Source organism: Ursus americanus, chromosome 16 (genome assembly GCF_024610735.1).
Source record: "Ursus americanus isolate L20-20 chromosome 16, mUrsAme1.1.p, whole genome shotgun sequence".
Classification (NCBI taxonomy): domain Eukaryota; kingdom Metazoa; phylum Chordata; class Mammalia; order Carnivora; family Ursidae; genus Ursus; species Ursus americanus.
Genome location: NC_142142.1, coordinates 61,927,746 through 61,954,722, shown reverse-complemented (window position 1 = coordinate 61,954,722; position 26,977 = coordinate 61,927,746). Strand labels below are relative to the sequence as shown.

The 26,977-nt window shown below is 42.1% G+C and overlaps 1 protein-coding gene and 1 long non-coding RNA gene across 3 annotated transcripts in view; one reads left to right on the top strand and one right to left on the bottom strand.

The window, feature by feature from the left end:
- Nucleotides 1-21,424, bottom strand: part of PDGFD (platelet derived growth factor D) — a 224,669-nt gene extending 203,245 nt beyond the window's left edge. Inside the window, exon 1 of one of the 2 annotated variants that reach the window (XM_045797661.2) lies at nucleotides 20,999-21,424. In XM_045797661.2, coding sequence (XP_045653617.2) covers nucleotides 20,999-21,122 — 124 coding nt within the window. In that variant the 5' untranslated portion in view covers nucleotides 21,123-21,424. The remainder of the gene's footprint in view (nucleotides 1-20,998) is intronic. The other variant, XM_045797659.2, reaches the window with a different exon arrangement.
- A 687-nt stretch (nucleotides 21,425-22,111) lies between these two features.
- LOC123792356 (uncharacterized) overlaps nucleotides 22,112-26,977 on the top strand; it is a 166,934-nt gene continuing 162,068 nt past the window's right edge. Inside the window, exon 1 of the long non-coding RNA XR_006779677.2 lies at nucleotides 22,112-22,217. This is a non-coding gene — a long non-coding RNA (uncharacterized LOC123792356). The remainder of the gene's footprint in view (nucleotides 22,218-26,977) is intronic.

Genomic DNA, 26,977 nt, shown 5'->3' with positions numbered 1-26,977 from the left:
CGGCTGCAAAACCAGCTGCTGCTGGGGTGTCCTGAGTGGGGCCAGGAAGTCAGGCCTGGAACCACAGGGAACGCTCCAGGAAAGACAGCTGTTCTCTGAAGCAGTATGCCTTGGGCTTCCTTCGTGGCACAGAGGTCACGCTGCTCCCACAGCTCGCTGAAAGATGATGGCCTCATTTTTAGGGAGCTGTGGCGGTCTTCCTTATCATGCTCATTTCAAGAATAGGGTTTTATAGGGTTTTATCGTGAGTAATATTTTATAAGGAAAATGAATTGTTTTCTCTATTCAACATAGTTTCAAAAGGTCTACTATTTTTGTTAAAGATTTTATTTATTTGAGAGAAGAGAGACAGAGAAACACAGAGAGAGCATGAGCTAGGGCGAGGGGCAGAGGGAGAAGCAGGCTCCTCGCTGAGCAGGGACCCTGACTCGGCGACTCAATCCCAGGACCCTGGGATCATGACCGAAGGCAGACACTGAACTGACTGAGCCACCCAGACACCCCAAAATGTCTGCTATATTTTATTTTTTATTTATTTTTTAATAAAAAGCTGTAACTTCATCTTTGAAGTTACCTCCAGATCAGGAATTGTTTGTTGGGGCTATTTTAGAAAATTATTGATTAGATAGTAAGATTTAAACTAAAATATCTATGTGTAGCCTCCACATTTCTGAACAGGTTAGAGGGGAGTCAACACGGTCTAGAAAGGGTTCTTGAACCAATGCTTGTTGAATAAAGCAGAAACCCTGATGTTCTTGGAATTCTTAATTGATTTTGGCCGCCATGAAAACACAAAATCTGGTCACTGATTGGATGGTCAAGGTTTGGTTGAATCTATTTTTGTCCTTGGAGGCATCATTGACATGTTATAGCAACTCAAAGCTCTCTGGGGAAGAGACCTTGGGGGACCACCCTCGCCATGGTTCTAGGGTCGAGGCCCCTCCTCAGCACCCCGCTGGCATGCTGAGCTCACAGCCTTCACTCAAGGCGGTTATCTACTGGCCAAACAGGCTACTGGGTGAGAATCCTGTCTCTCTTACTTGTAGCAGCTCAAGAGGCACACAGAGTAGATACTCACCAAATGACTAATGAATCCAAAGAAACTCACACCCAAAGGGCGGGATTTACACTATTTTCCTAGGTCACATTATAAAACTGATTCGTCTACTTTTCAAATCCAGCGAAGATTATTTAAAAGCAGCTTAAACTTCTGTCCTTTTCCTTAAGACTAGTTTGTATTTGCGTACATACTGCGTTGAGACGTTAAAGAAAACGTACTCAGAAATGGATTTCCTGACTTCCAACTTTATTTAGATTCGGGTTTTTATATACACAAAACGGACTGCTGAAAAGTCAAGCGTCTCCTGAAGACGCAGCAAACTGGCTTCATCTAAGCTTCGGCTCGAATACACGGCAGTAAACTGAATGCTGAAGGTTAAGATTGTAAATAAAACCAACCACAAAAAAGGTAAAACCACAAGTTCTCAATTCTTAGGACAACTCTTTAGTTCAAAACGTTCAAAACAGTTATTGTAGGTACCATAAAGAAGCCCAAAGGAGGGGAGAACGGTAGCTATGCTGATGATAGGACCAGTGAGATGCTCATGAGACGCTCTCTCCTGGCCACCACCCTCCCTGAGATGGGCACCTGCGTGCCTCACGACAGGAGTCCCCTGCACTACTGCAGAGAGAGCAACAGACGAGTAGTCCCCAAACAGGTATTTGAACCTTGCCCCTGGCTTGATCCACTGTGTGACTTTGCAGGTCACCGCACCTCTCTGTGCCATGGTTTTATCAACCATAGAGCAAGAAAATGGCCTAGACTACCCTAAAGAAAGCTCCCAGGGCTAAAATTTCCCGAGTCTACAAAGTCATCGTGGAAACGTACCTTAGACGCAGCTGTTACTACTACTTGTATGAACTATGGCTTTTATCAGGGAGGTATCCTCTGAAAGAAATGTTGAGCCTGAAAGATAAAAACCTGACAGACAGAAGGCACCTGGGGGGGCTCAGTTGGTGAAGCGTCTGCCTTTGGCGCAGGTCATGATCGCGGGGTCCTAGGATCGGGTCCCACCTCGGGCTCCCTGCTCATCGGGGAGCCTGCTTCTCTCTCTGCCCCTCAGCCTTACTCGCTCCCTCTCTCTCTCTCAAATAAAATCTTAAAACAAAAACAAAAAACCTGACAAACAACTGAATGCAGACACCTAAATGCCCCATCTTTCATTAAGTGCTGTTTCCCCAACAGTATGTTAAGAGCTTTACATACAGTAATTATTGACTCTTCACATTCACCCTCTTATAGTCTTTCTCTCTCTCTCTCTCTCTCTTTTTTTTTTTTTTTTTTTTCGTGTTTTGCTTTCGTGTTTCATCTCCAAGGTCCCCAGCAAGGAGAGGGGTTGAGTACTTTCCCAAGAATACTTAGCTAGCAAGTGATAGACGCCGGATTTCAGCTAAGGTCTTGCTACTCTTAATCCTTTTTCCACACAGCCTCCCATAAACCAGATTTCCTTATGTCCTTCATTACCACAAATTCATTAACCTCTGTTGGCATAAACTGGATGCTTGCTTATACATGACGCGTGTCCCTTTAAGACATTACTCTTTTCTATGCACACATGTTGGAAACTACCCTACTCAACACAGTTGAAACAGTCCTAGATTGACCAACGTAAAACGCCTGTTAAAATGGGGAGTTTTACATTTTATTTTACTTAAAACATAAATGTGCATTCCTGTGACCAAGTTCTGATGGAATACAACGATCTTTTCTCTGAGTACGTCTCATACCAATAAAATTCTTTATGATCTCTCTTACGAAAGCCATGTCCATAACTCATCCATAATTTCCAATTTCTCTGTCTTGAAAGTAGAGAAAAACTTAAAGGCACATATGAAGCAATTTATCCATGGAGCCCTTCAGGCTTTTTGATATATTTATTTGCACTCTTTGTAAAATAGTTGAGTGATCTCACTGATACCTAACTCAAGGACATTTTTTAAGCAACTCACTATTGAAGTTTGGATTTTCAATTAAATATTTACTGTAAAATAATAAACCCTCTTGACTACATTCATCTTTTGCTGTGCCACACAATATTTAAATTAACTGAATTGTGTAGTTAAATTAACATGTACAACCGTAAGACAGATGTTTGGGAACAAATATAACAGACCCCTGGGATGTGTCTATCTCAATGGTGGAAGCAGAAATTCATTCAGGGTAGGAATACGAGCATTGCAATCATGGGTATTGATGTGGGAAACAAAGGCAGAAGAAAAATTATTAAATTCCCTTACTACCTACAGCCCACTGACAAGTCCTTGAAACAGGCAGAGTGCCCTTCCTCTAGGAACTCAACTACCTGGATGTTGACACTTCCCTAATAAGGGCAAAAGACAATCTTAGCCCAACCCCCTCCCCCTCCCAGGATCCTATGAGTCTACTTTAACATATAAAAATTCCTTTGGAAACTTCCTTTCTCTCTAAACCCCCTTCCTAAGTTACGTGTTGGCAATCACCCCCCAATCATATGGCCCACCGATACACATCTGAAGGGTCTCATAACTGGTTTTATTAGACGGTAATAAACGACATTTTCCCAACAACAGCTAGCCCCCTCAAGGTCCTGGAAACCTTGCTTCCAAAATTCCTCAGAGACTTACGCTCTCCTAACCCCCTCCCAACTTGAAAGTGTATAACTGCCCACTCCTCGTGACCCTGGTGCAGCTCTTTCTGCCCCCGGGTCCTGGCCCCGTGCTTTAATAAAAACCACCTTTTGCACCAAAGACGTCTCAAGAATTCTTTCTTGGCCCTCAGCTTTGAACCCTAACGTCTCTCCTACATCAGGTATCAGTCACTCAAAGGTTTTCCACTAACACCAGACTATGTGGTCAATCCACCTCTTGGGTCGAAGAGCTCCTGCTGCACTAGTTTGTTCACCTGGTGGAGGACAGTTTCATATTGCTGCAGAGCAAATCTCACAGGACTAAGAGAAATGTACTTTAATACCAGGGAAGGACCCAGATTTTGTGGACAATTTGAGATGCTCTCTTTAAGAAAAAGAACACATTATAAATACAAACTTAGGTAACAGGGCCTCTGCAGGGACGTGGTGAGGGAGGGGCCCTGCAGCCTAAGTGTCCTCAGCTTCAAATCTTCCTCTCGCTACGCGGGTGAGCTTCCCCGGAACTGCACTCTGCCGACATTCATTCAGTCATTCAGTAAATGTTTACTGAGCAGCTCCTACACTCCAGGCGCTATTCCAAGAGCCAGGGGTACCGTAGGGAATAGGAGAGACCAAGTCTCCATCCTCCCAGCTCAGCTTCTTGGAAGGAGAAAGGACACACACCAACAAAAATAAATGATATCACTGCAGGTAGAGGTGAGCGAGGGCTCGGCGCAGCGGGCACAGTCAGGATGGGATCGTTTTTAAAACCACTTCTCTGGAAACGAAAAGTGCCTCGTGAACAAAACGTTTTCCCAGAAGTAGAGTCACGCTGTGTCCTGACCCACAGGGCTGTGGAAGACATGCTGAGCTCATGAAGCAGTTCCTTCCTTAGAACAAAGCTTTTCCATCCTGGGTGTTTGTCCGGAACACGAAGGGCACCGTGCTGAGGTCCTTCGCGGGCTGAGACCTCAGGCAGCGTGAGCTGAGCCCGCTGCCCACAGAAGAAATGCACTGTGCAGCCGTGCAACCTGTATGGGGCGTGGTTACGTGTTACATGTTACACGTCAGCCTCTCACAGGAACAAAATCCACGGAGACGGCTCGAGAGTCCGTTACAGAAAAACAGGACACCCTTCCCAGCTGCATTCACTTGACAGATGCTTTTGCTTGCCCAAATTATTAACAAATTAAAAGGCCATGCTGACAAACACCCAATCAAAAATTTGGTAGAAATAAGTCACTGAGCAAAAAGGAGGAATGATTTATATTTCTGAAATCATTTCTATTGATCATCTTTCCATTGTGGACCATAGAGTGACTGGTAGACCTGAGATTTTAAAATGCAAAACGCCAGTGCTCGTAACCTTTAAATTTCCTTTAAAAAGGCAGACTCGAAACAGATGCTGTTCAAGGCCTCTAAATCCAGGGAGATATGGGTTATTTAATAAAAAGCTGTATCAAACTTCTAATAGGTTAAAGCCTCCCTCCGCACATGGCAAGACTTGGCTTTTCAAATCTTTCACTGATCAGCCAGAAAAGGTAATTTTTAAAAATGGTCAAGTGATAAAAAAGAATGTTACCACTACCTGAGTCAAATTAAGTTGTAGATGAAAAAGAATACCAAAGCTGGTTAAGTACAGATTTTTTCATCCATGACAGAGAAATGAAGCACCAGCTGCTGTTTGCATAAGCAGCTTCTCAAATATCAAAAACGCTGCACTTGCCGTAAAAACTGAGTAGCCTGGCTGACTGCATATCTTATAGATGACTGTATGATGTTTTTTTTTTAAAGAGAATATATGAAAGCAATCAGAAACATCAAATGTATCCATGTTGATATAATAAGAAAGCAAAATAGAAACCATATAAAATTTGCCCTATATTAGATTATTACTTCTCCTAAAAAGTGACTCAAGTCAACTTCAACACACTGCAAAAAAAAGAGCTGGAGAAAGAGCTTTCATAAATTATTTTTTATTTTGGAAAAAGACCAATGATAACTGTGTTAGTCTAAATAAATGATATTAATGTCTCAGAACGATGCTGTTCAAATTGATAATGACCAGCCCCATATTAGTACTGAGTATCTGAAATGTGTCTAGTCTGAAATACGAGGTGCCATAAGTGTAAAAGTGCATATCCTATTCTGAGGACTCAACATGACAAAGAGACTATGAAGAGATATCTCACTATTTTTAAATATTTATTGAACATTAAAAGGATAATATTTGGGTACAGATTGGGTTAAATAAAATATATTAATAAAATAAGTTTCATGCATTTCTTTTTTACTTTTTTATGTGGCTACTGCAATTTTTTAAATGACAGAGCCTTGCAGTATATTTCTGTTGGGCAATGGCGCTCTAAAGTGGCAAGTGTTGGGTTCAATTCCAGCTAATGAAACTGGGCTCACAAATTCAACTAGAGGGGCGCCTGGGTGGCACAGCGGTTAAGCGTCTGCCTTCGGCTCAGGGCGTGATCCCGGAGTTCTGGGATTGAGCCCCACATCAGCCTCCTCCACTAAGAGCCTGCTTCTTCCTCTCCCACTCCCCCTGCTTGTGTTCCCTCTCTCACTGGCTGTCTCTCTCTGTGTGTCAAATAAATAAATAAAATCTTAAAAAAAAAAGAAGAAATTCAACTAGAATTCTCTCATTCTGTCCTAAGCTCCAAATTCCCAACAAACCTAATATCTGCAAATACCCCGCGATCAATCTCTTTAATCTTCCACCACCTATCACGTAATATCGCCATCACACTAGCACATAGTATGTCCCATCAGCATACTCTCCGTACAAGTAAGCACTCTGGATGATAACCATTACAGCACAGCTAATTAACAAAGTCATTATCATCATACCACGGTCAACACTGTTGCCCTACAATCCAGCCTAGAAACTAACACACTGAACTCACAACAAAAGTTTGTGGAATGAACCAACGAATGCACATGAGCCAACAAAGCCATAAATGTCACAATATGGGTTAAGGGAGAATTTTAAGAATCAATGAAACTATAATGGAATAGGAACATTGCCCTTTGATCATGTCAGGACAGCATCAGAACTGAAAAACAGGTTAAGAGCTGAAGCCAGGATTTTCAAGATATTCTGGTATGGAACTAGGGCAAAAGTAAGGCTCGTCTTACTAGAGAATTCTCAAAGGCAGAGATCTAAATGCACCATTAAACTGTCAATACAGATTTCCTGGCCAGTGAAATGTATACATGATTAGAAAACTGAGCCCAACAAACAGTCCAACTCTTCACCCTTCACATCAAAAGATCTCTCATACCCTTTATTAGTTTCCCATAGGTGCTGTAACAAATTGCCCCAGACTGACCAGCTTAAAACAACACACATTTATTCTCTTACAGTGTTAGAGGCCAGACTCTGAGATCGGTGCCATGATCCAAAATCAAGGTGCTGGCAGGGTCGAGCTCCCTCTGGATGCGCCAGGGAAAGAATATGTTGTTCGCCTCTCCTATCTTGCAGTGATTCCCGGCATTCTGTGGCATGTGTCCACATCATTCCAGTCTCTGCTTCTGTGGCCACACGGTCCTTTCTTCTGTCCCTGTGTCAGATCTCCCTCAGTCTCTCTCCTATAAGGACACTTGCGATCACATCAGGACCCACTCAGAAAATCCAGGATGATTCCCCACATCTCAAGATCCTTAGCTAAATCACGCCTGCAAATTCTTTGCCGTAGAAAGCATTCTTTAGAGATGCCAGAATTAGGGCGTGCAACCTTTGAGGGCCACGAGTCCAGAGAAGACAGACTCCAACACATAGTTTTCCAACCTGCCCTACAGTAGGCACTAAAAATGGTCATTTATGTATGCCATTTTGCAATCTTTATTAAAGCTGGATGGACACAACCAAACATTTTATATAGCAATTATGTGCTATTGAGTGCCCATAACCGACCCCTGTCCCCACCTTGGGAGTGAGCTGCTGGCTTCATGCTCCTGAGCTTTCACTTGCTCAACGCTCTGCCGGTGTCTCCTCAGGATCCCACACACGCGAGGATTCTGAGATGATGACTTCTCACTCCCAATATGGTACTAATGCTTTTATCTCCCCAAATTACTTATTTCCGATAAACACCTGGCAAGTAACGAGAGTCTCCAGGGAGTTTCTGCAAGTCTAGAGTGGCCAACCAGATGGTTCTGTGCTCAGAGGAAACTGGTCAGCTAAGGGCTTTGCACGTGCAAATGTCGTTCAGAAAATAATTTTCAACTAATCGATGTTTCTTTTTTTTTTTTTTTTAAAGATTTTATTTATTTATGTGACAGAGACAGCCAGTGAGAGAGGGAACACAAGCAGGGGGAGTGGGAGAGGAAGAAGCAGGCTCCCAGCGGAGGAGCCCGATGTGGGACTCAATCCCGGAACGCCGGGATCACGCCCTGAGCCGAAGGCAGACGTTTAACGACTGCGCTACCCAGGCGCCCCCTCAACTAATCGATGTTTCTAAATTCTATTTTCATGGATTTTAGACATGCCTGCAAACTGGGTGTGTAAACGGCACCAAGCAAGACAAGAGTCATATAACTGATTCAACTATTTTAATTATATCTAAAACTTGCTGAGATCACATAGATGAGAACAGTTGTATATTAGTGACAGATTACCATTATTGCTCATTTTTTCCCAATGTATTTGAAAAGTATGAAATTTCCCTAGTTTAACTCACATTCCCAAGAGAGGGAGTAAAAAAAATATGATGCACAAAGCTGTCTTTTTTCTACTGCCATCCAGTGGTCAAATAATCATATTGCATATTACGTAGTAAAAAAGTTAGTAAGTAAGCATTAAAAAGTTAATGTGTGTTGCCAAGGGAGTTCACAGCTTTTGCTTTTGTGGTTCAGGAATATTTAGGCTAACATCTAAATACACAAAAGAGGAAATCAAGAAAGTACGACTCCCAGTTCTACAATCAAAAGTTACTTTTCTGCTCGAATTTTAATGAGTAGAATAGTGACAACCAATGAGGGAGTTGTTTTTCAACCTTCGAAGAATCCTGTGCTCAACAACAGCTCAACCAGTATAATTTTTTCTGAGCTAAATATTAGGAGAGACGACTTATGGTTACAACTAGGTCAACAGGACCGATTCTTCAAACAAAAAGGCTAGGGTACCTAATGGTGGCACCCAGATGGACAGAGCCCTGTGCTGATTCACAGACTCGTTTCATCTCTTCAGCCAAAGTACAAGCTTTAAGAGAGTTAGCAACGGTGCCTGAGGCTCACCTGTTCTACCGCAGTGTGTCATCCTGGGCTTTGCAGCACTGAAACATCTGCTGAGCGAATGAGTAGCGTTCACGTTTATTGGAATTGGGTTTGGTGAAAAGCATTAATCTACAGAATTGAATCAAAACAATACAAAGCCACAGCAGTTCTTCTCAGGGCATTTAAATAATGCCCCCATATGCTGTATTTAAACTAGGCTCCAAATAGCTCTCACTTCATTCTTTTTAATTAACAACTCTATAAAAATCCTTTAATTCCATATTTATTCCATCAATGAGCATTTTGTTCTTATAAGAAATACATATATTTTTTATTCCATTCAATGGCAAGTCTCTCACTTAATCCTCAGTAAAATAACAAATGGGTTAAACACACGCTCCTTATATGCACAGAACAGAGATGCCATTAATTTTTCTTAATGTTCGTTAATCATCCGGATTGAACCTTAAGACTTTTTTCCAGATCCTTAATTTATTTTTACCTCTATCTTTTGAACTTTTAGTAAGTAGCAGGAATTTCATGTAAAAGCACTCAAATATTAATACTGGAAAGGAAAGGTATCCCTAAAAGGATTCGCTGTAGTCGGTATGTGTAGAGGGGTTTTTTGGGGGGGTAAACTCTTCACACTTCAATGATATTAGTCCAAAGTGAACCCCCAAATGTCATGCTTATGCCTAAGGCAGCAGTCTAAAAAAATGTGTCATCTTGGCATTATCCACAAAGTCTGCTGGAAACATAACTCAACCCTTCACACCAACCACTGTCGGCAGGGCTAGAGAGCCCTTTGCCGTGTTGCAAGGACTCCAGAAATACCAAGTTTTATTCTCATACGCCCACAAACCATGAAATCACCTACTTGAAAAGCACAATAATACACTGTTGATTCTTCATGTTCACTGTGCATGTATTTCATGTAAATAATGTTTCTCTCCTGGGGCCCCTGGGTGGCTCAGCTGGTGAAGCATCTGCCTTCGGCTCAGGTCATGATCCCAGGGTCCTGGGATCGAGTCCCGCATTGGGCTCCCTGCTCAACGGGGAGCCTGTTTCTCCCTCTCCCTCTGCCTGCTCCCCTTGCTTGTGCTCGCTCTCTCTCTCTAATAAATAAATAAAATCTTAAAAAAAAAAAATGTTTCTCCCCTGCCTTCCTGTCTCTAGATTCCACCCGCGTGGATTCTGCACAGGCTCCCAAAGCTTCAAGTGTGTATCTCCACGACCTTCCCTTACCTGTTCCTCCACTCCTATGGCCTGGCCTGTTCTAGAATATCAAGAGCCCCCAGACAATGAACAGAAATCCGTCACCCTCGATTCAGAGTTTAAACACCTCTTCTCCACTCCTTTATAGTCTGCTGGTGGGAGGGCTCACGCGGTTCAAAGATGGGGCACAGAAAGGAGACACGGGTTATGGCGGATTTACTGATTCGTCTCCCATGTGCTGGACAAGGAAACGGACAATGAGCACCCCTGGCTGTACTAAATACGGCAAGCCTCAGAAAATGTCAGACAGGTAAATAAATAAGTACCGTGAGAGGCATTATGACGGAAATGGGCGATAAATAAAGGAGTAGCCAATTCTTCCTGGGGAGTGTTGGGGTCCGGAAAGATGACGGAGTGATGCAGTCCCTCTGCCCGTATTCCCACCCATGGTCCATGCAAACATAACTGTGCTGTGTCCGAAAGAATTAGCCACAAGGATTAATACTGCTAAGGCATTCACCACTGAATGAGTAAGCTAATATTAAAAACAAAACAAAACAAAACAAAACAAAAAACAACAAAAAAAAACACCTCATTATTTCACTCTCAGGCCTCCAAGCTGGAGAGCTTACTTTAAGCACCAGTGGAATCAGCCCACGTAGACGTCACGTTCAGAGCTCGGTGAAGAGGCAATGGCAGTAAATGCATGTTCACAGGTCTCCAACACATAAGCAGCAATTGACACTTCGGACAAAACTAAGATCTTCCAGAGATTATCAGTGAGAAAAGTGAGACAATATGGCTGACGTCGGAGCCTTAAAAAAAGTACCAGTATTTCCAGGGCAGACAGTGACACAAACACCTAGCTGAGACAGAAAATAAAGAAATAAAAGAGTGCTCAATGATACAAGAAAACAAAATCTATGTCTGTGTTCAACATTGCATTTCCATAGCCATAAAAACCCTTCTATTTAAAACATTTTAAGTTCACAAACATATATATGTGTATATATTTAATGTATTTATACATATCGCTTCACAAAATACGGCAATTATAGCCATTACTAGGTTGCAATATATTTTTTATCTTTGTATGCTCTTTCTGTATTAACAAAATCCCTACTACATTCTAAGATCTTTGCTACTTCATTATTCATAATGAAATGTTACAGGGACAATAACATGTAAAATACACTTCTTAAGGCCTTCTCTAATCTTGCTCCTCTAAAGAACCTAAAACAAGTACTGTGTTATTCCCAGCTTTATTTCTATCACCATTTCAAACCTGGCAGTTAGGAGCAGTTAAGGCAAAGGTGAGGCAGTGTCAAGCCAAGGGAAGGCAGTGTTGCAAGACGAGAGCGACCCATCACAGGGGAGGTTACAAATCACAGTGACATCGCCCAGAGTGTTCAGGGGAGCCATGGGAGTGACAGTGGGTAAGGCAGAGGAGAGAGGTGGAGACAGGGAGTCATGGTGAAACCAAAGATGCTTATATGGTGATAAAATAGAAAAATAGTAAAACAGCTTGCATACATTGTGGGAGGGTGCAAAGAAACTTGACCACACATGTTGGCTGAGGAGATGGAGCCCAAAAGAAGGAAAATGTAAAAAAAGAAGAGTAGTAAACTGTGGGTTTAGGTCATGGGACTGAAGGAGTCAGCAGATTGGTCCACAGGAGAGGGACCCTGACCACTAACCCTCATACACGATGGACTGGAACAGAGTCTGACTTAAAAGAGCACTGCCGCCGCCCTGATCCTGACATAGTATTAATGCTGATACCAGGTTTAAACAGTGACTGCTGTTTAGCAACTACACATTTGTTGAAACATAAGCTGTGTTAATTTAAACCAGTTAACAATACAGACACAGATATAGACATGTACATCCATCTACCTATCCATCCATCCATCCATCCATCCATCCATCCATTCATCCATCTACCTCTCCATCTACCTATCTATCCATCTATCCATCTATCCATCCATCCATTCACCTATCTATCCTTCTATCTATCCATCCATCTATCCATCCATCCATCCATCCATCCATCCATCCATCCATCCATCTACGTATCCATCCATCCATCCATCCATCCATCCATCCATCCATCCATCCACCTATCTATCCATCCATCTATCCATCCATCCATCCATCCATCCATCCATCCATCCACCTATCTATCCATCCATCCATCCATCCATCCACCCATTCATCCATCCACCTATCTATCCATCCATCTATCCATCCATCCATCCATCCACCCACCCACCTGTCCACCCATCCAACCATCTACCTATCTATTCATCTAGCCATCCATCCATCCATCCATCCATCCATCCATCCATCCATCCATCCAACCATCCATCATGGCATGAGCTGATGTTAATCCAAGTTACTCCATTTTGTAATTATGTAGTTGCTCTTGTTTCCTAGCCAAAGAATGAGATTTTTCACTTATTCCTGTTGAATTTCAAAAGATCAGCCAATCATTTTCACCTAAGAGCACATGGATTTTCTAATTCAGCAGTCAGCAAATCACAGCCTTCAGACCCACACTGTTTCTGTAAATAACACTTTATTGGAATGAACACAGCCACACCTGTTCATAATTTCATGGCTACTTTCATACTACAATGGCAGAGTCAAGTCATTGCAACAGAGACACTATAGCCTGAAAACCTAAAATATTTACTATCTGGCCCTTTACAAGAAAGCCTACCTCTCTACATCTACTCCAACTCACTAACTATTCTTTCCAGCTAAAATACCTAAGTTTAGCAGATGTGTGCTATGTCTTCACTCAAGTTATTAAGAATTCTGACCTCAAAATGGTCTAATCCAAAGTGCCAATAAAATCCCTCTTCATCTCCCTCTTGACAAACACAAATCTATTACTTACTACCAAAAGAATGATAATGTGTTTATTATCATGCAGGCTGCAATCATTCTTTTCCACAAGGTTGACACAGAAATGCCAATTTTCTGGTTGAAATCCATATATACTGCAGCTAATACCACTTTCAGTTTAGGACACCAGTAAACCCACTAAACACATCATCTAAACTTTCCTTTATGATTTAAGGACATAATTTTATTTCATTTATTTAAATTTTTTAGAGAGAAAGAGAGAGAGAACACTTGTGAGGGGGGCAGAGAGGGGCAGAGGGAGACAGAGAGAGAACCCCAAGCAGACTCCCGGCTGAGCACAGAGACAGATGCAGGGCTGGATCTCACAACCCTGAGATCGTGATCTGAGCAGAAACCAAGAGTCAGACGCTCCACCGACTGAGCCCCCAAGGCGCCGTAATCAAGCACATGATTTTAAAAATCAGCAACATTACTGGGCTGTAACACAGTAATTCCCTGGTGGCATCTGGAGCAAGGTATGTCTTAGCCCACGCAGACTGCTGCAACCAAATAGCAGAGTGTTTAAACGACACAAGTTTATACCTCACGGGTCTGGAGGCCGGAAGTCCAAGATCAAGGCCTGGGTATCTTTTTGCTGTATCCTCTCTTGGCATAAAGGGTGAGGGATGTCCCTGGCGTCCCTTGTATAAGGGCGCTAACGCCACTAATAACCTCCCAGAGGCTCTACCTTCTAATAGCATCACGCCGGGAGTTAGGATTTCAATGTATGAATTCTGGGGGGAAACAGACATTCAGTCCCTTGCAGGCTGAAACTTTCTTGGCCTTATTCAATAAGAAGCCTTACATTCTCATGATTGCTTTCCAAGGCGTGGAAATACAAAGAGGCAGAAAAACTACTAGCTGTCAGTTCTCTGTACCAACAGTGTGCATAACTCGAACCAGTCCTGTTCTCTATTCCAATATCATGCTCCTATTCTGCTGTGGATATAAAAACTACCAAAACAAGGGGGATGGAATTACATGGAAAGTAGAGGCAAAGGGTCTCTTCGTGTCTGACACATGAACTTATGAACTCATTTACAAACTCTGCAACACTGATGTTGGCTTTGAAGTGGATTTATTGCATACTTACTGGTTCACCTGGTTGCATCTTACATTGTAGAGGTTGCCGAATAGCTCAAGTCTGTTAAAGTGGGGTGTTACTGGGGGCACGTGGGGGGCTCATTTGGTTGAGGGTCCAAGTCTTGATTTCTGTTTGGGTCATGATCTCAGCGTCATAAGATCTAGCCCCACATCGGGTTCCCAGGCTCAGTGGGAGTCTGCTTAAGATTCTCTCTCTCTCCCTCTTCCCCTCCCCTCACTCATGCACTCCCTCTTTAAAATAAATAAATAAATAAACAAAAAAAAAATAAATGGATAAAAATTTTAAAAAATAAAAGCAGGCTGTTGCTAGATTGCTCATGGCATGTCTCAGTGAAATGCAGAACCTGCTGGGTCTGAAATGACATGTTCAAAACTCACAGAGCACATAATTCAGCACACCCAGCAGGTTTCATGGAGCTCCTTCAGTCCCAAGAAGGCACACTGGCTTCCAAACTCCAGAAATCAAGAATCCTAAGGTACAAGATTCCAAATCACATCTGGCTCACTTTTGCAGGCAAAGTGCTGCCTCTGAAACTATCTGTCTTCGTAAACACTCTACAAAAAAGTGCTCAAGTAAAAAACCTAAAATCAGAAAACATCCCTCCTCATATGAAAGACAACTTCTATGCCTGGACCAGAGTGTTTCCAGAGACACCCCTGCCTCCCAACTACACGAAAACCACTAACCTGAACACAGCACGAAGCACAAAAAAGCCCAGTATTAATCTATCAGTATTAAAGCTAATATATTGATGTCAGCATACCATGGTACAGAGCAGAGAAAAGATATATTATTATATGCATCATCAACGCTTGTAAAAACAAGGCATGCTTCATTCCTATTCTGAAAAAAAATCCTTGGAAGAAAATATTTCTTCCTGTGTGTGCACTTGTGCACTTTAGTGTCTCGTGGGCTTACTCCTTTATTTATGACTTACATTTGGTCCTGAAATACTGTGTGGGGAGGGAGAACATTTTTTTGCTGCAGTATTTGTCTTGGATTCTTTCTTTTTGGCTATTATGTATTATCCCCCTGTACCTTTTGCCAAAACCGTCCTTCACATAAAAGTCAGTGTAAAAATGTTCCCTTTTAAATTGAATTAATCCTGCAATATAGAAGTTTGAAATACCCTAAAATGTTGTAAACGCACCGACTATCTACATGATCTGAATGAGACCTCAGGTACGGGGAACAGAATCTAGCATCTGGCATGCTGAGCCACAGCGGGGGCATCCAGGGGGAGGGGACTTCAGTGACGTCCCAGGACACCAGTGTCTTACATCTGGAAATTTCGGGCTAGGAAAACCAGCCACATCCACCACAATCATGTTGAAAATTAAGTGGTCCTGTGTTCATGTCCCACGGGCAGTGGAGGTATTGGGAGACTGTTCCCGATCACAGCACTGGCCTGGGTGACTTCTCAGGAGCATGGGCACGCAGTATTCAAACACGGCACAGGCCCTATCTTTCTCCAAACTAATTCTTCCAGTGGCTTCTCATCGCCCTACAAATGGCCGAACTCCCTAACATTACTTCCCAGACCTTTACTTGGTAGACACATGATGGTTATGTTCTCAACTTCAAATCTCGGCAAGGGCTGTCTCCCACTAGCAAACTCCACCCTCCTTCCTCACCGCCTCCAACTTACTCACCCTTCATTTCCCTTCTGACTCTACTCACCACTTCCTCCAGGAAGCCTTCCCCAATCCCTCAAATCTAGATTAGGTGCTCCTTGTGAATTCCCATACCCCTGTGCATTTCCTCCATAAAAGCAACTATCACACTACACTGTGCCTTCACACTTTTCTAACTGCAAAATAAATTATTTTCAAATAAAAGTCTTTTGATGGCTTCAAATATGTGAAGCAAAAATGTAGAGATGCATGTGGAACAGTTCTGTTGAAGAATAGGTGGAGAATCCTGGGGCTTTCAGAACGCATCTGAAAGACAATGGTAATACACTGGCACGAAGCATGCATTTGTCTCTATTGTCCAGGAGACTACAGGCTGGAAGAAGGCCGGAACTGGGCATGTTTTGTTCATAATGTGCTAGATAACTGTGCACCCAATACCGCAACTGGCAAAGCTTAGAGATACAATAAATAATTGCCATAGACATGAGTAAGTTACAGTGGGGGTCAGCAGCAGAGCTCAGGACAAAGAACTATTTGTACATTCATTTTCAACGTTTCATGTTTAGAGGACAGTCCACACCAAGTAAGGAACAAACTAAAAAGAGACAACCTTAAAAAAGGACAGACAGCTCAAATACGATTCACTTCCACCTTCTGCCATCTGACTCCTCTGTGAAGAGACCAAATCATTCCCTAAAGGACATGGCACTGATAAGCTAGGAGCAGCCACACCTGGCTCACTTAAAAGATGTCCTTATTTTAAATATAAGGAAGATTTTATTACAGTGCTCAGGGAGTACCTTTTTAAGCTAATCGGATTGATTCAGCAGGGAAAGTGGAAGAGCAGCTCCAGAAGGGAGAAAATGTGCATTATGACTCAGCTCTCAAGGACAGACATAAATACACACGTCCTTCCAGACTCAGAATGATGGGGCTGAGACCACGCATACTCAGGAGACCTGTGTGACAGCATGCTTATCACTGGTCATTAGAGATCAATAACTCTGGGGACAATGCTCCACTGGTTGACCATACTGTTCTGAAACAATGAAGTTTTGCTCCCATTCCCTGAGAGGGAAAATCCCATAGACAAAATCTCAACCTAGTGGCATTTCCTCCTACACAGAATATGTCACCTGTTTAAACACACCTCTTTAGAAGAACCTATATTAAATACTATAACCCATGGCAGCAAGTCAAAGCCATTTTACACTTAAAATCCATAATCACCATGATGCTCTATGAGATTATGAAACTTTAATGCCCTTGGAGTTGAACAGAAAATATCAAATCAGAAGAACATAAGATCTGACACTAACCTGATTCTCAGCTTTCACACACTTTAAAAATAATGTCTTTATTGCAAATAATGCTGCAACATACAGAATATCTATCCTATATATAGGGGTGCATATAAAGGATATTGCATGTCAGTGTTACTGACATACATTAAAAAAAACAAATAAACCTAGTAATTTGTTTACATTGTCCTCTCTTTTGTCACCTTTCCTAACAGATCTAATCTTTGTCATCACTGATGACAGAAACCCACATTATCTAAGAAACAAGCTTGACTCCTTAAAGATTTAAGACCACAATTAGTAAACCTGCAGGCCTATCACTAGGTAATGATAATATAACAGAAAATTCAAGTATTGGCATATTAAGCAAACAAATTTAAATTCAGAATCATTTCCCACCAGCACCTGAAAGCAACACAGAAAACAACAAAAGGTCAAGAAAATGAAGAGAGCATCTGTATCCCTAACCCCGGACCCCCAGCAGGAAGTCCTGTCTAGTTTGCTTTTAAAATAAGTAATACTGTCAGTTAATTGCTACCTTTATATTTCTTGATCCTCACTCTGAGTAACACAGTTGTGACCAGTTATTACAAAAGCACCAACTGCACAGGCACTAAAATAAGAATATGGGGATTGTGCTGCTAAATTAAGACTTTCTCTGTGCTAGGAGGGACATCAGGAATGGGTGTCAAAAGTAAATCAGTTTAAGAATAATAAATTTGATATAAGGAAGTATAAATATTCAATTAAGTTTTGCAAACTATGATACTTTTATCCATCTTAGCTGTAGAATCCAGTTTCCTCCTGGAGACAGGGACCAAATTCCACCACCATTGGGTCACCTTGGGCCATTCTGCAGGTGCTGGGAAGGAGTCTGCAGATACCCCTTTATAATACAAATATATTGTGATGGAGAGTTCTGGAAGGCCAGGAGACAGCAGCAGACCGGCCTCCTACACTGGGTAGAAGGAGATTATCATTTATTGACTCTAACACTTCCGTACCATTTCTAGCTATTCCAGCTATCTGGATCTCTCCAGTACAGGTAGAAAAAAAAAAAACAAGTTTTCTGTGTGTCAGGCTGGACAGGATCCAACACATCTCATGCCCATGACAGGATGTCTGCCCTGTTTGTTCTTATCTTGATTCCAGCATTAGGTAGCAGCTAACAGGGTCAGTGGGAACAAATTGATGGCACTCAGCTATGAATGATTATTGTTCCATCATTAGGTACTGGTTTCTAAAACCCTATTCAAGGGTCAGGGCTAATTTTCTATTGTGACTTACCACCACTTGTAATCTGAGGGTCTGATCTCCTAAGGACTCTACATTAATGTTTGGAAACTTTTATCTTTTGTATTTCCCCTTATTACATTCCATACCCATGTCCTCCCCAGGCTTACACCCTGTCTTAAAATGATACTCCAAAGAACAAGACTATTTTCTTCCTTAACAAAGGAACTTCAGGGGAACCAGTTAAAAATGTCTGGAATTAGAACAAGGGTTTTAATTTAATACGTTATTACTTTCTCTCATCAGCCCAACTGTTGTGATTAAGATTTTCCAGATGATGTCTAGACTTTTTCAAAGACCCTTTATTCTTACTCCCTCAGCAAAACCTATGGCAGTGCTTCTCAACTTTTTTTTTTTCCATTATCATCAATCCTCCCTTCAAAAGCCTGTTTAGATTTTTTTCCTAATCATGTCCCCTCCCATAAAATTGAACACTACAGATATACGGTCTACTTCTTTATATATACTGGCCCTTTGGAGGATCACAAACCATTGTAGTATTTAAGACTTTTTCACCCTCTAAGATCCGATTTTGCTACTTTCGGGCAATTTTGTCTCTCTTTGAGAATGCATGCTCTGTAACACTTAAGAATAAGATGACTTTTGAAAATTCCCCAAACTATAACCCATGACGAGTATTAATTTTTTTTTACTCTGTATATAACAATTTTTTTAATCTAACCTTTCCCCCCCTCCTAGTTTTGTTTGCAAAATGAGACTGACATTGAGGAAAGTATTGAGCAATCCAAATTAATCAAAATGTGTGTGCATGTGTGTGCTCTTAGTAATTGAAAAACAGCCTTAACTCAAATATGAATAAATCAATCCAGGGTAGTTTTCAAAATTTTGATAAAATAAAGCATTTATCATATAGACTAGGCAGATGTACAGAGTTTTAACAATGAAAACTAAAAGGAGAGTATTCTTTTAAAAAAATATGAGCTGCATGACTTGGTTTTAGTTGGAATCCTGGGTTACCAGGCAATGGTTACATACTTTTCACTTTCTGTCCTTGACATCTTGTAACTGATACTTGGGAGGCTAAGGATTACAAAATTATGGCTATGAAGTCATGCAAATTATACATGGCATTTTATTCCACACGGCTAAGAGGGCATAGAAAGTGCAAACGTTAACAAATCTAAAAACTCAACTAGGAGAAGACCGTCCCTGGTGGAAACATTAATGAGGGAAGCAAAACTATAAAAGTTTGGTCTTGAGCCTAAACCTTTTTTTTTTTTAAGTTTTAGTAAGAAAATTCTGTGCTTTAACTAAGATGGAGGGCAAGCCACTGCTGGAATATTTTACATAAAAATACCGTGCTAAAGTAATTGTGGAGATATAGGGCATCTTTTGGCCAGGAGGTGACCCTGAGGCTTCCCCGTGCCCCCTCCACACACCTACAGCACCTCGTATGGCGTGAGCACACTGAAATCTATAGCGTACCTGTCATCAGAAAACGTACTAGGTTTTTCCTGTGGTTTCAAAGTCCAAAAGCCTTTCAGTAAAGTCCAAATTAAGGGCATAGCAAGAGAGAAACTGATAAGGGAGTAAGACGGCTACTATGAATTTACGGGAGAACATATATTGCCAACTCAGTGAAGCCATTAAGAACAGCTTGGTGAGCTCCTTGTGGGTTGTGTTAGAACTTTCCACAGGCAGACAGAAAGAAAAATAGTACTGATGAAGGAAAAACAAACAAACAAACAAACAAACAAAACAAACAAAAAACTATGGGCCAGTTCAGGTAGATGGTAGAAACAGCTTCAAATTACTGGCAACATCAGTCGTAGTTGAGAATAAAGGAATAAATCAAGTTCAGATCTTGGTGGAAGCCCAGAAAGTAAGCAAGCTCAGTTAAAGTCTCTGGGACTCACTGACCCAGGTGTCCTCCGGAGCAAAGGAGAACAAACAAGTGTGCTCGGGACCTTGCTTAGGTTAGCTGTCTAAAGTCTTGCTTCTTCCAAACAGTTGGAAAGCCTTTTGTGCGAGGAAATGAATAGCACAAGCCGGGTCCCCCTGCGGGACAGATGAAACCCCAGCTGTCCCAGTCCCCCAGACTCAGAGCTTCTGAGCCACAGCTGCACCCCCGTGGGAAATTCACTTCAGGGACCTATAGGGCAAACGCTGCACACCTCCATCTCCCCAAAATAAATAATAAATAAGTTCTCTGTTCCAGATACGACTGCAGGACTGAAGGACATCATTCCCTGTCCTCCTACTGATACAATAAAAATAAAACAAACCACCCAGAAAAAGCCACTCTTGAGTCCCTCCGCCTATCATAAATGTCCCATCTATCTGAGTCTCCAGTTCAAAAGGTTAAGAGCCTGGCCGAGGGGCGGCGCAGGCTGCAACTTTCCGCAGCTCCCGGGGCCCTGGGATCAGTGACTACAACAGAGAAAGGACTTCTCTGGGGTGCAGCGAAATGAGCCACCTGACCCATATGAGCCCCCCGCCGCCGGCACGCGTCCCGCAGCCCCCAGTCCCATTCCGGAATGGGGACAGGTACGAGACACCTTCGCCCCGCCGCCACGAAGCCTTCACCAGGCTTCATACGAAAAAGTTTTTTTAAAAGAAATAAAGGACGACGACAACAAAAAACGTCATTTTTTTAAAATTAAAGAAAATAAAATCTGAATGTCTCACCATCTCGCCTGAGGTTGGCGTTGCGCAAAGCTTTGATGGCTGCGCTCTGCGGCGCAGCAGAAGTGTCCCGATAGCTGCAAAAGTTGGCGCAGACGAGCGTGTAGACGAGGCCGAGCGCGCGCATTGGGATCCGGGGGCCGGGGAGCGCGTCGCCGCAGGAGAAAGCCGGGGGCCGCCGGGCCGGACGCCGCGCTGTGCCGCCTGCGCTCCCGCGCGAGGGCCGGGCCGCCGAGCTAGTGGCCGTGCCGGGCGCGCACTTCCTGCATGCCCAACTTTCGGAGCGCGTGTGGGCGCCGCACTTCCTTGTGGAGCCGCAGGCCGGGTGAGGGTGGCGGGACACACAACAGGTTGACGCTGGTCCGCCCCCTCCGGCGGCCGGCGGCGGCAGCACAGGCAGCGGGGGCGGCGTCCCGGGCGGGCGAGCGAGCGCTCAGAGCGGCCACGGCCTCCGCCGGCCCCGCAGTCCCCGAGCCGGGAGGCGCGTGCTCCGCCCCGCCCCCAGCAGGCCCCGGGTGCGCGGGTGCGGGGCTGCAGGGGTGGGAGGGGGGACCCGGCTGTCCGGGGGTCAGCCCAGTGCGGCCCGCCAGCGGGGAGCGGGGTGGGGGTTGGGGGGGTCAGGAGGAGGGGAGAGGCTCGAATCCCAGCACACTTCTCCCCAAGTGGCCGGCTAGTCCATCCGCAGGGAGCTGAACTCATGCTTTGATGAGGGCGGGGTGGGGTGGGGATGGGGCCTGGAGTTGGGCCAGAATCAGATTCTGCTTACTCAGCATGTCACTAGGTGAGAAGGTGGGACAGTGCAAGGTAAAGGAGCTTGACTCAGAGCTGCTTAGGAGCTCCAGTACCTGGCGTGACCTTAGCTGAGTCAAGGTTATTTTCCCAGGGGTGGGAGGGGAGCAGAGGTCCTTCTTATCCCAGGGGCTCTAGTTGTGCTGGCCCCATGTGATGAAGGGTAGAAGAAATGGTCAGGGATAATCTTATATGCCCACCCCCACCCCCTGCACAGGAGAAGGGGCTAGAGGTCAGGGTGGGGTTGAGCAGGGGCACACTGGCAAAGTGAAGTTGAGAGAACATTACATTTTTCTTTTCCATGGTCCACAGCAAGAAGCAGGGAACACCAGGCCTTTAGGCCTCCCTCCTTTCAGTATCTGGAAGCTCAGAGGTCCAGAGGAACTGACTCTGGATTCTAGAAACTTCTGCATCATGCATCTATCTCCACCGGGTAAGAAACTATATTGGGAAAAGGAGTGGGTCTCGCGTTGCTGCTTACTAGCTGTGTTACCTTGAGTAAAGCATTTGACCCCTTGAGCCTCAGTGTTTTTACTTAGAAAAGGAGGGATTTTTAGTTTGTATGGTTGTGGTGAGAATTATATGAAATAATTTTGGTATTTAGCTTTGTAGCTGAATTAAAATCCAAATTTACATAATTTCTCAGCTGCTCAAGGCCTAGAAGAGACATTTACTAGTATCTTTTAGGCCTTCCAGCCCCTGAAAGTCTGGGATATGAGAAGTCAGCGATATCCAGATAAAGAGAGCCGGGAGCATCTGAGAAGGGTAGGAAGTGCAGGAAAAAAGACACTTGACAATTATACAGTCCAACACGGACTACGATACCTGTGCTCTTCTCATATGAGCTGAGATTCATGTGGTTCATCTGTCGGCATTTGTCTAAAACAGTGTTTCACAAACTGCAGGTTTGTGGGTTGTGAACTCAATTTCAAGACCAGCATGATTACTTTTTCTATTAAAACTTCATTTTTTCAGAGAATTTTTAGGTTCACAGCAAAACTAAGTGGAAAGTACAAAAATTTCTTATATGCACTTTGCCCAAACACATGGGTAGCCTCTGCCATTATCAACAGGGCTGACCACAGTGGATATCTGTTACAACTGATGACCACACGCTAACGCATCATAATCACTCAGAGCTTACATTATGGTACGCGGCTGGTTACAGAGGGTACGCATGAAGGCTACGTTACGGTTCATTATCGGTGTTGTACATTCTGTGGGTTTGGACGAATATATGATGACACACAGTCATCAGTATGGTGTCGTATGGACTGCTTTCTCTGCTTTCTCTAAAAATCCTCCGATCTACAGCATTATTTTTTCCATAAGTAGAATGAAATACAATAGCTTTGAGATTTAATTATCAGAGTTAATGGCAGATAATAACATTGTTTTATGAATATTTTGTTTCAAATATACGCCCATACAGATAGAAAAGGTACTTCTATGGGGCGTGATCAAGAAAGTTTGTAGTCAGTAGAAAAAAGGCTGATCACATTGTCTCAAAATATAATCAATCCCTTTAAGAGGCACCAAGGAGAGGCATGAAACGGGTTTGCATTCAATCATTTACTCATTCAACAAGTATTAATTAAGCAATAGATTTTCCGTTTGCCGTGCCGTAGTCTAAAACCCCAGGGGATAAAATACTGAACTTGAGAAATAAAGTCTCTATTCCCTTGGAGCTTACGTTCTAATGGAAGAAAGTGATCGTAAACAAGTAAAGATAGATGGATAGATAGATAATATATATGTAGAACATATATATTAATTAGAACATATATATTAATAAGAGAAAGGAGAGACTGATAAGATAGGACTGAGATTAAAGTATATTATGCCATTTTTAAAAACTGGTTGAAAATGCTCGTTAAATTTCAGACCCAGCCCCTGAAATGAGAATATAGGAAAAGCAAAAAAAAAAAAAAAAAAAAAAAAAAAAAAGTGCAAATGTTGTAAAAGCATCAAAATGCTAAAGAGGATCATTTATCACAATATATAAAATTACAAATTTGAAGTGTTCCAAGTAGTGTTGCCCAAGATACTAATACTGTGCACTGTGTTAAAGGCATTATAAATTCATAATGTCAAATATTTTAGCTGAGACTGCTAAAGGATGTCACATGGAATCTGCATTTTCTTGATCTTTAATGTCAGTAAATACCCAAAGTCAATGATAAAACTGAAAAACTAGGGAGGTGAGCCTAACCTACTCTTCTGAATCTGGTTTTCAGTATTACCTAATAATTAATTCTTAAAATTGAGGTTGATTATACCAACTGATGTACCATCGTACACAGAATAGGCACTTAAGAAAGGTATGTTGAGAGACTGAGGAAGGTCTGGTATCAAGATAAAAGATAAGCTGATTGAATTTTCTTTTTCCCTGCATCTTAAACTAACTTAGCAAAACATTGAATTTGAGACTACCTTTTTAAATGTGTAAAGGCCAGTTAGAAGAACATGAGCCAACACAATGAAATCAGATTTATAAATATTTATTACTATTCAGAATAAGATAAATCAACCGTCTATATTTAGCCATTGTTCAATGACATTCATATAACTATAAAAGATACTTCTACTGTTTAGAAAACATTTTTAAATATGAGAGCAATTTATAATAGGTCCATGCAAAGTGGCATTTATCCCAAACACATACTCTAGCAGTAATGATTTGCTAAAAGGGTAGGTTAGGATGTGACACTGTTTTTTATCATATACTCTTTTCCTTACATAAATAGAACACAAGAATGATGGTTTCCACTACATTTTCAAATATGCTTGGCTTCTTTCAGGAATTCATAAAAGCCACAGTGGAAAAGAAATGAAATGGGGCATGTCTCATTTCTGCAAGTGGCTCATACCAGTACTTTTTTTTTTTTTTAAACTAAACTTCTACACCCTTTAACTTACAACTCACTGCAGGACCTTTCTCTTGACTATAGTAATCATGTTATAAAGCCTACTCTCTTCAAAGAGGACATCCCCAGGTTAGTTGTCCTCTACTCGCCGATCTCCGAAAAAGCAGAACGCTCTGACATAAAATCCTAATTTCTTCTCTGCGGATAGACTACTGATCTTTGGCAGTAGATCTGTTCCCGTAAAAGGGAAGTGTTATACTAGATGACCTTCAAGAATTCTTTTGGAAATCTATTTTGTTTGTTAAACCTCGTCATCTCTCTCTCAAACCACAGTCTACACATGTAGCTTTATCAAGTTCAAATGCATTTAAATAGTTTTTAGAAATTGTGAGTATATACGAGAATACAACATACAAGAAAGTTTTCTACAAACTTTAATGAGCTGACATTTGGAATTGTAATAAGGAATATATACGGTAGTCCCCTGCTTATCTGTGGTTTCGCCATCAGCTGTTTTAATTACCAGCGGTCAACGGAGGTCCAGGGCTATGATCGTCCTTCTGACGAATCTTTCAAAGGTCAATAGTAGGCTAGCTTTACATCACAGCGCCTGCGTCCGACGTGCATCTCCTGTCCCCAGCGCAACACGTGGGCACTTTATCATCTCCTCACAAGAAGGGTGAGTCCAGTAAGATATTTTGAAAGAAAGAGACTACGTTCCCATAACGTTTATTACGGTATACTATTATAATGCTTCTATTTTATTATTGTTGTTAATCTCTTGCTGTGCCTCATTTATAATTAAACTTTCTCATCCGTATGTACATATAAGAAGAAACAGTATTTACGGAGTTCGGTACTCTCTGTTTCAGGCACCCACTGGGGTCTTGGAACGTACCCCTTGTGGATAGCGGGGAAACTATTGTAATAAACTAATTCAAAGGTTGGCTTATTGTCTAATACTAGTAGTTACTTTTGTTTTCAAAATCATATTTTCTTCAGAGAAATTACTGATTCTAATGTATAAAAATAGAGCAGGAATATGTTTTAGTGGTGGGAATGATGTGGTTTTGGAATATCGGTGAGGTTCAGTGGGGTGGAGTCTGGAGCTGACGACAAAGAATTTTTGAGGCGTCTTTGGTGCAAAATGATGGTTTATTAAAGCACGGGGACTGGACCGGTGGGCAGAAAGACCTGCTGCCCTGGGTTGTGAGGGGGGTGGCTGATTATATACTATGGGGTTGGGGCAGGTAAGGAAGAAGGAAGGTTGAGAAAGTACTTTCTTATGTTAAAGAAGACTCACAGGTTGCAGGAGGCCTTGCCATTGTCAAGTTAAGGTTGTTGACCCCTCTAGCAAGGCATTAACATGAAGATAGTTGGGAATGTCCTGGAGGAACATCACGTGTCCCACCAGGAGTGGGGGTGGGGTGGTTGCAGGGTGTCCTCTTACGCTTTGTCCTCAGCCAGCCTGCTGCTCCCTCATTAGGAACAATTGAGGAGATTAACTACAGTTGATTAAAATTGTGACAGATTCAGAAAAAGAGACAAACTCTGGTGCTTCAAGACAGCAAAATGATTTTGACCCATGATTTGGCTCAGAAAAACTGGATTAAACTCAGTTGATTTTTGTAATTGAATAAAAGATAATGTTTGAATAGTCGGTGCCAAAAACTGAAATTAAATATTCATAAGATGACAAACCATGGTAAATTTTCTAAATAGTTCCAAATGATTCGAAAGACCTAGAATACCAACATGGTCGCAGAATATCTTACAGCATGTGCAAAATATGCCATTAAATTATGTTGACTCGTTGACAAGAAGCACATCATTTTTTAACCCATTCAATGACAGTGTTTTAACAGTTAAATTTTTCTTTTGTTAAATTCTGTCATATTTTTAACTGACTTGTTTGCTACAGGAATCATCTTTATCCTTTTATCTCCATTATTATTAACAGTTAAATAATGTAGAAAGACTTTTTTAAGTACCTTTTCTTTAAAGTGTCATTCTCTGTGTTTAAAAAGGGAGGAAATGACTGAAATTATGGCTCTTAGGAGTACTGAAACTTACTGATTTATTTAATTTCTTTCAACATAGCCTTAATTTATTCCTCTTTTCATTTATTGGTGAGGGAGTCCATGCTCTGAGCATGGCGCTTCCTCAAGAGGAAATGGTACTGACTTCCTTCTTGTTAAGGACTTTTCTTTAAAATTCTAATTGCAACGCCTGGCCCCTACTAAATGTATAGCAAAAAATACAATACAACCGTTAGATCTACTTGATAGACTCAAATGCAAACCTATTTCTATTTTCTGGGTCCTAA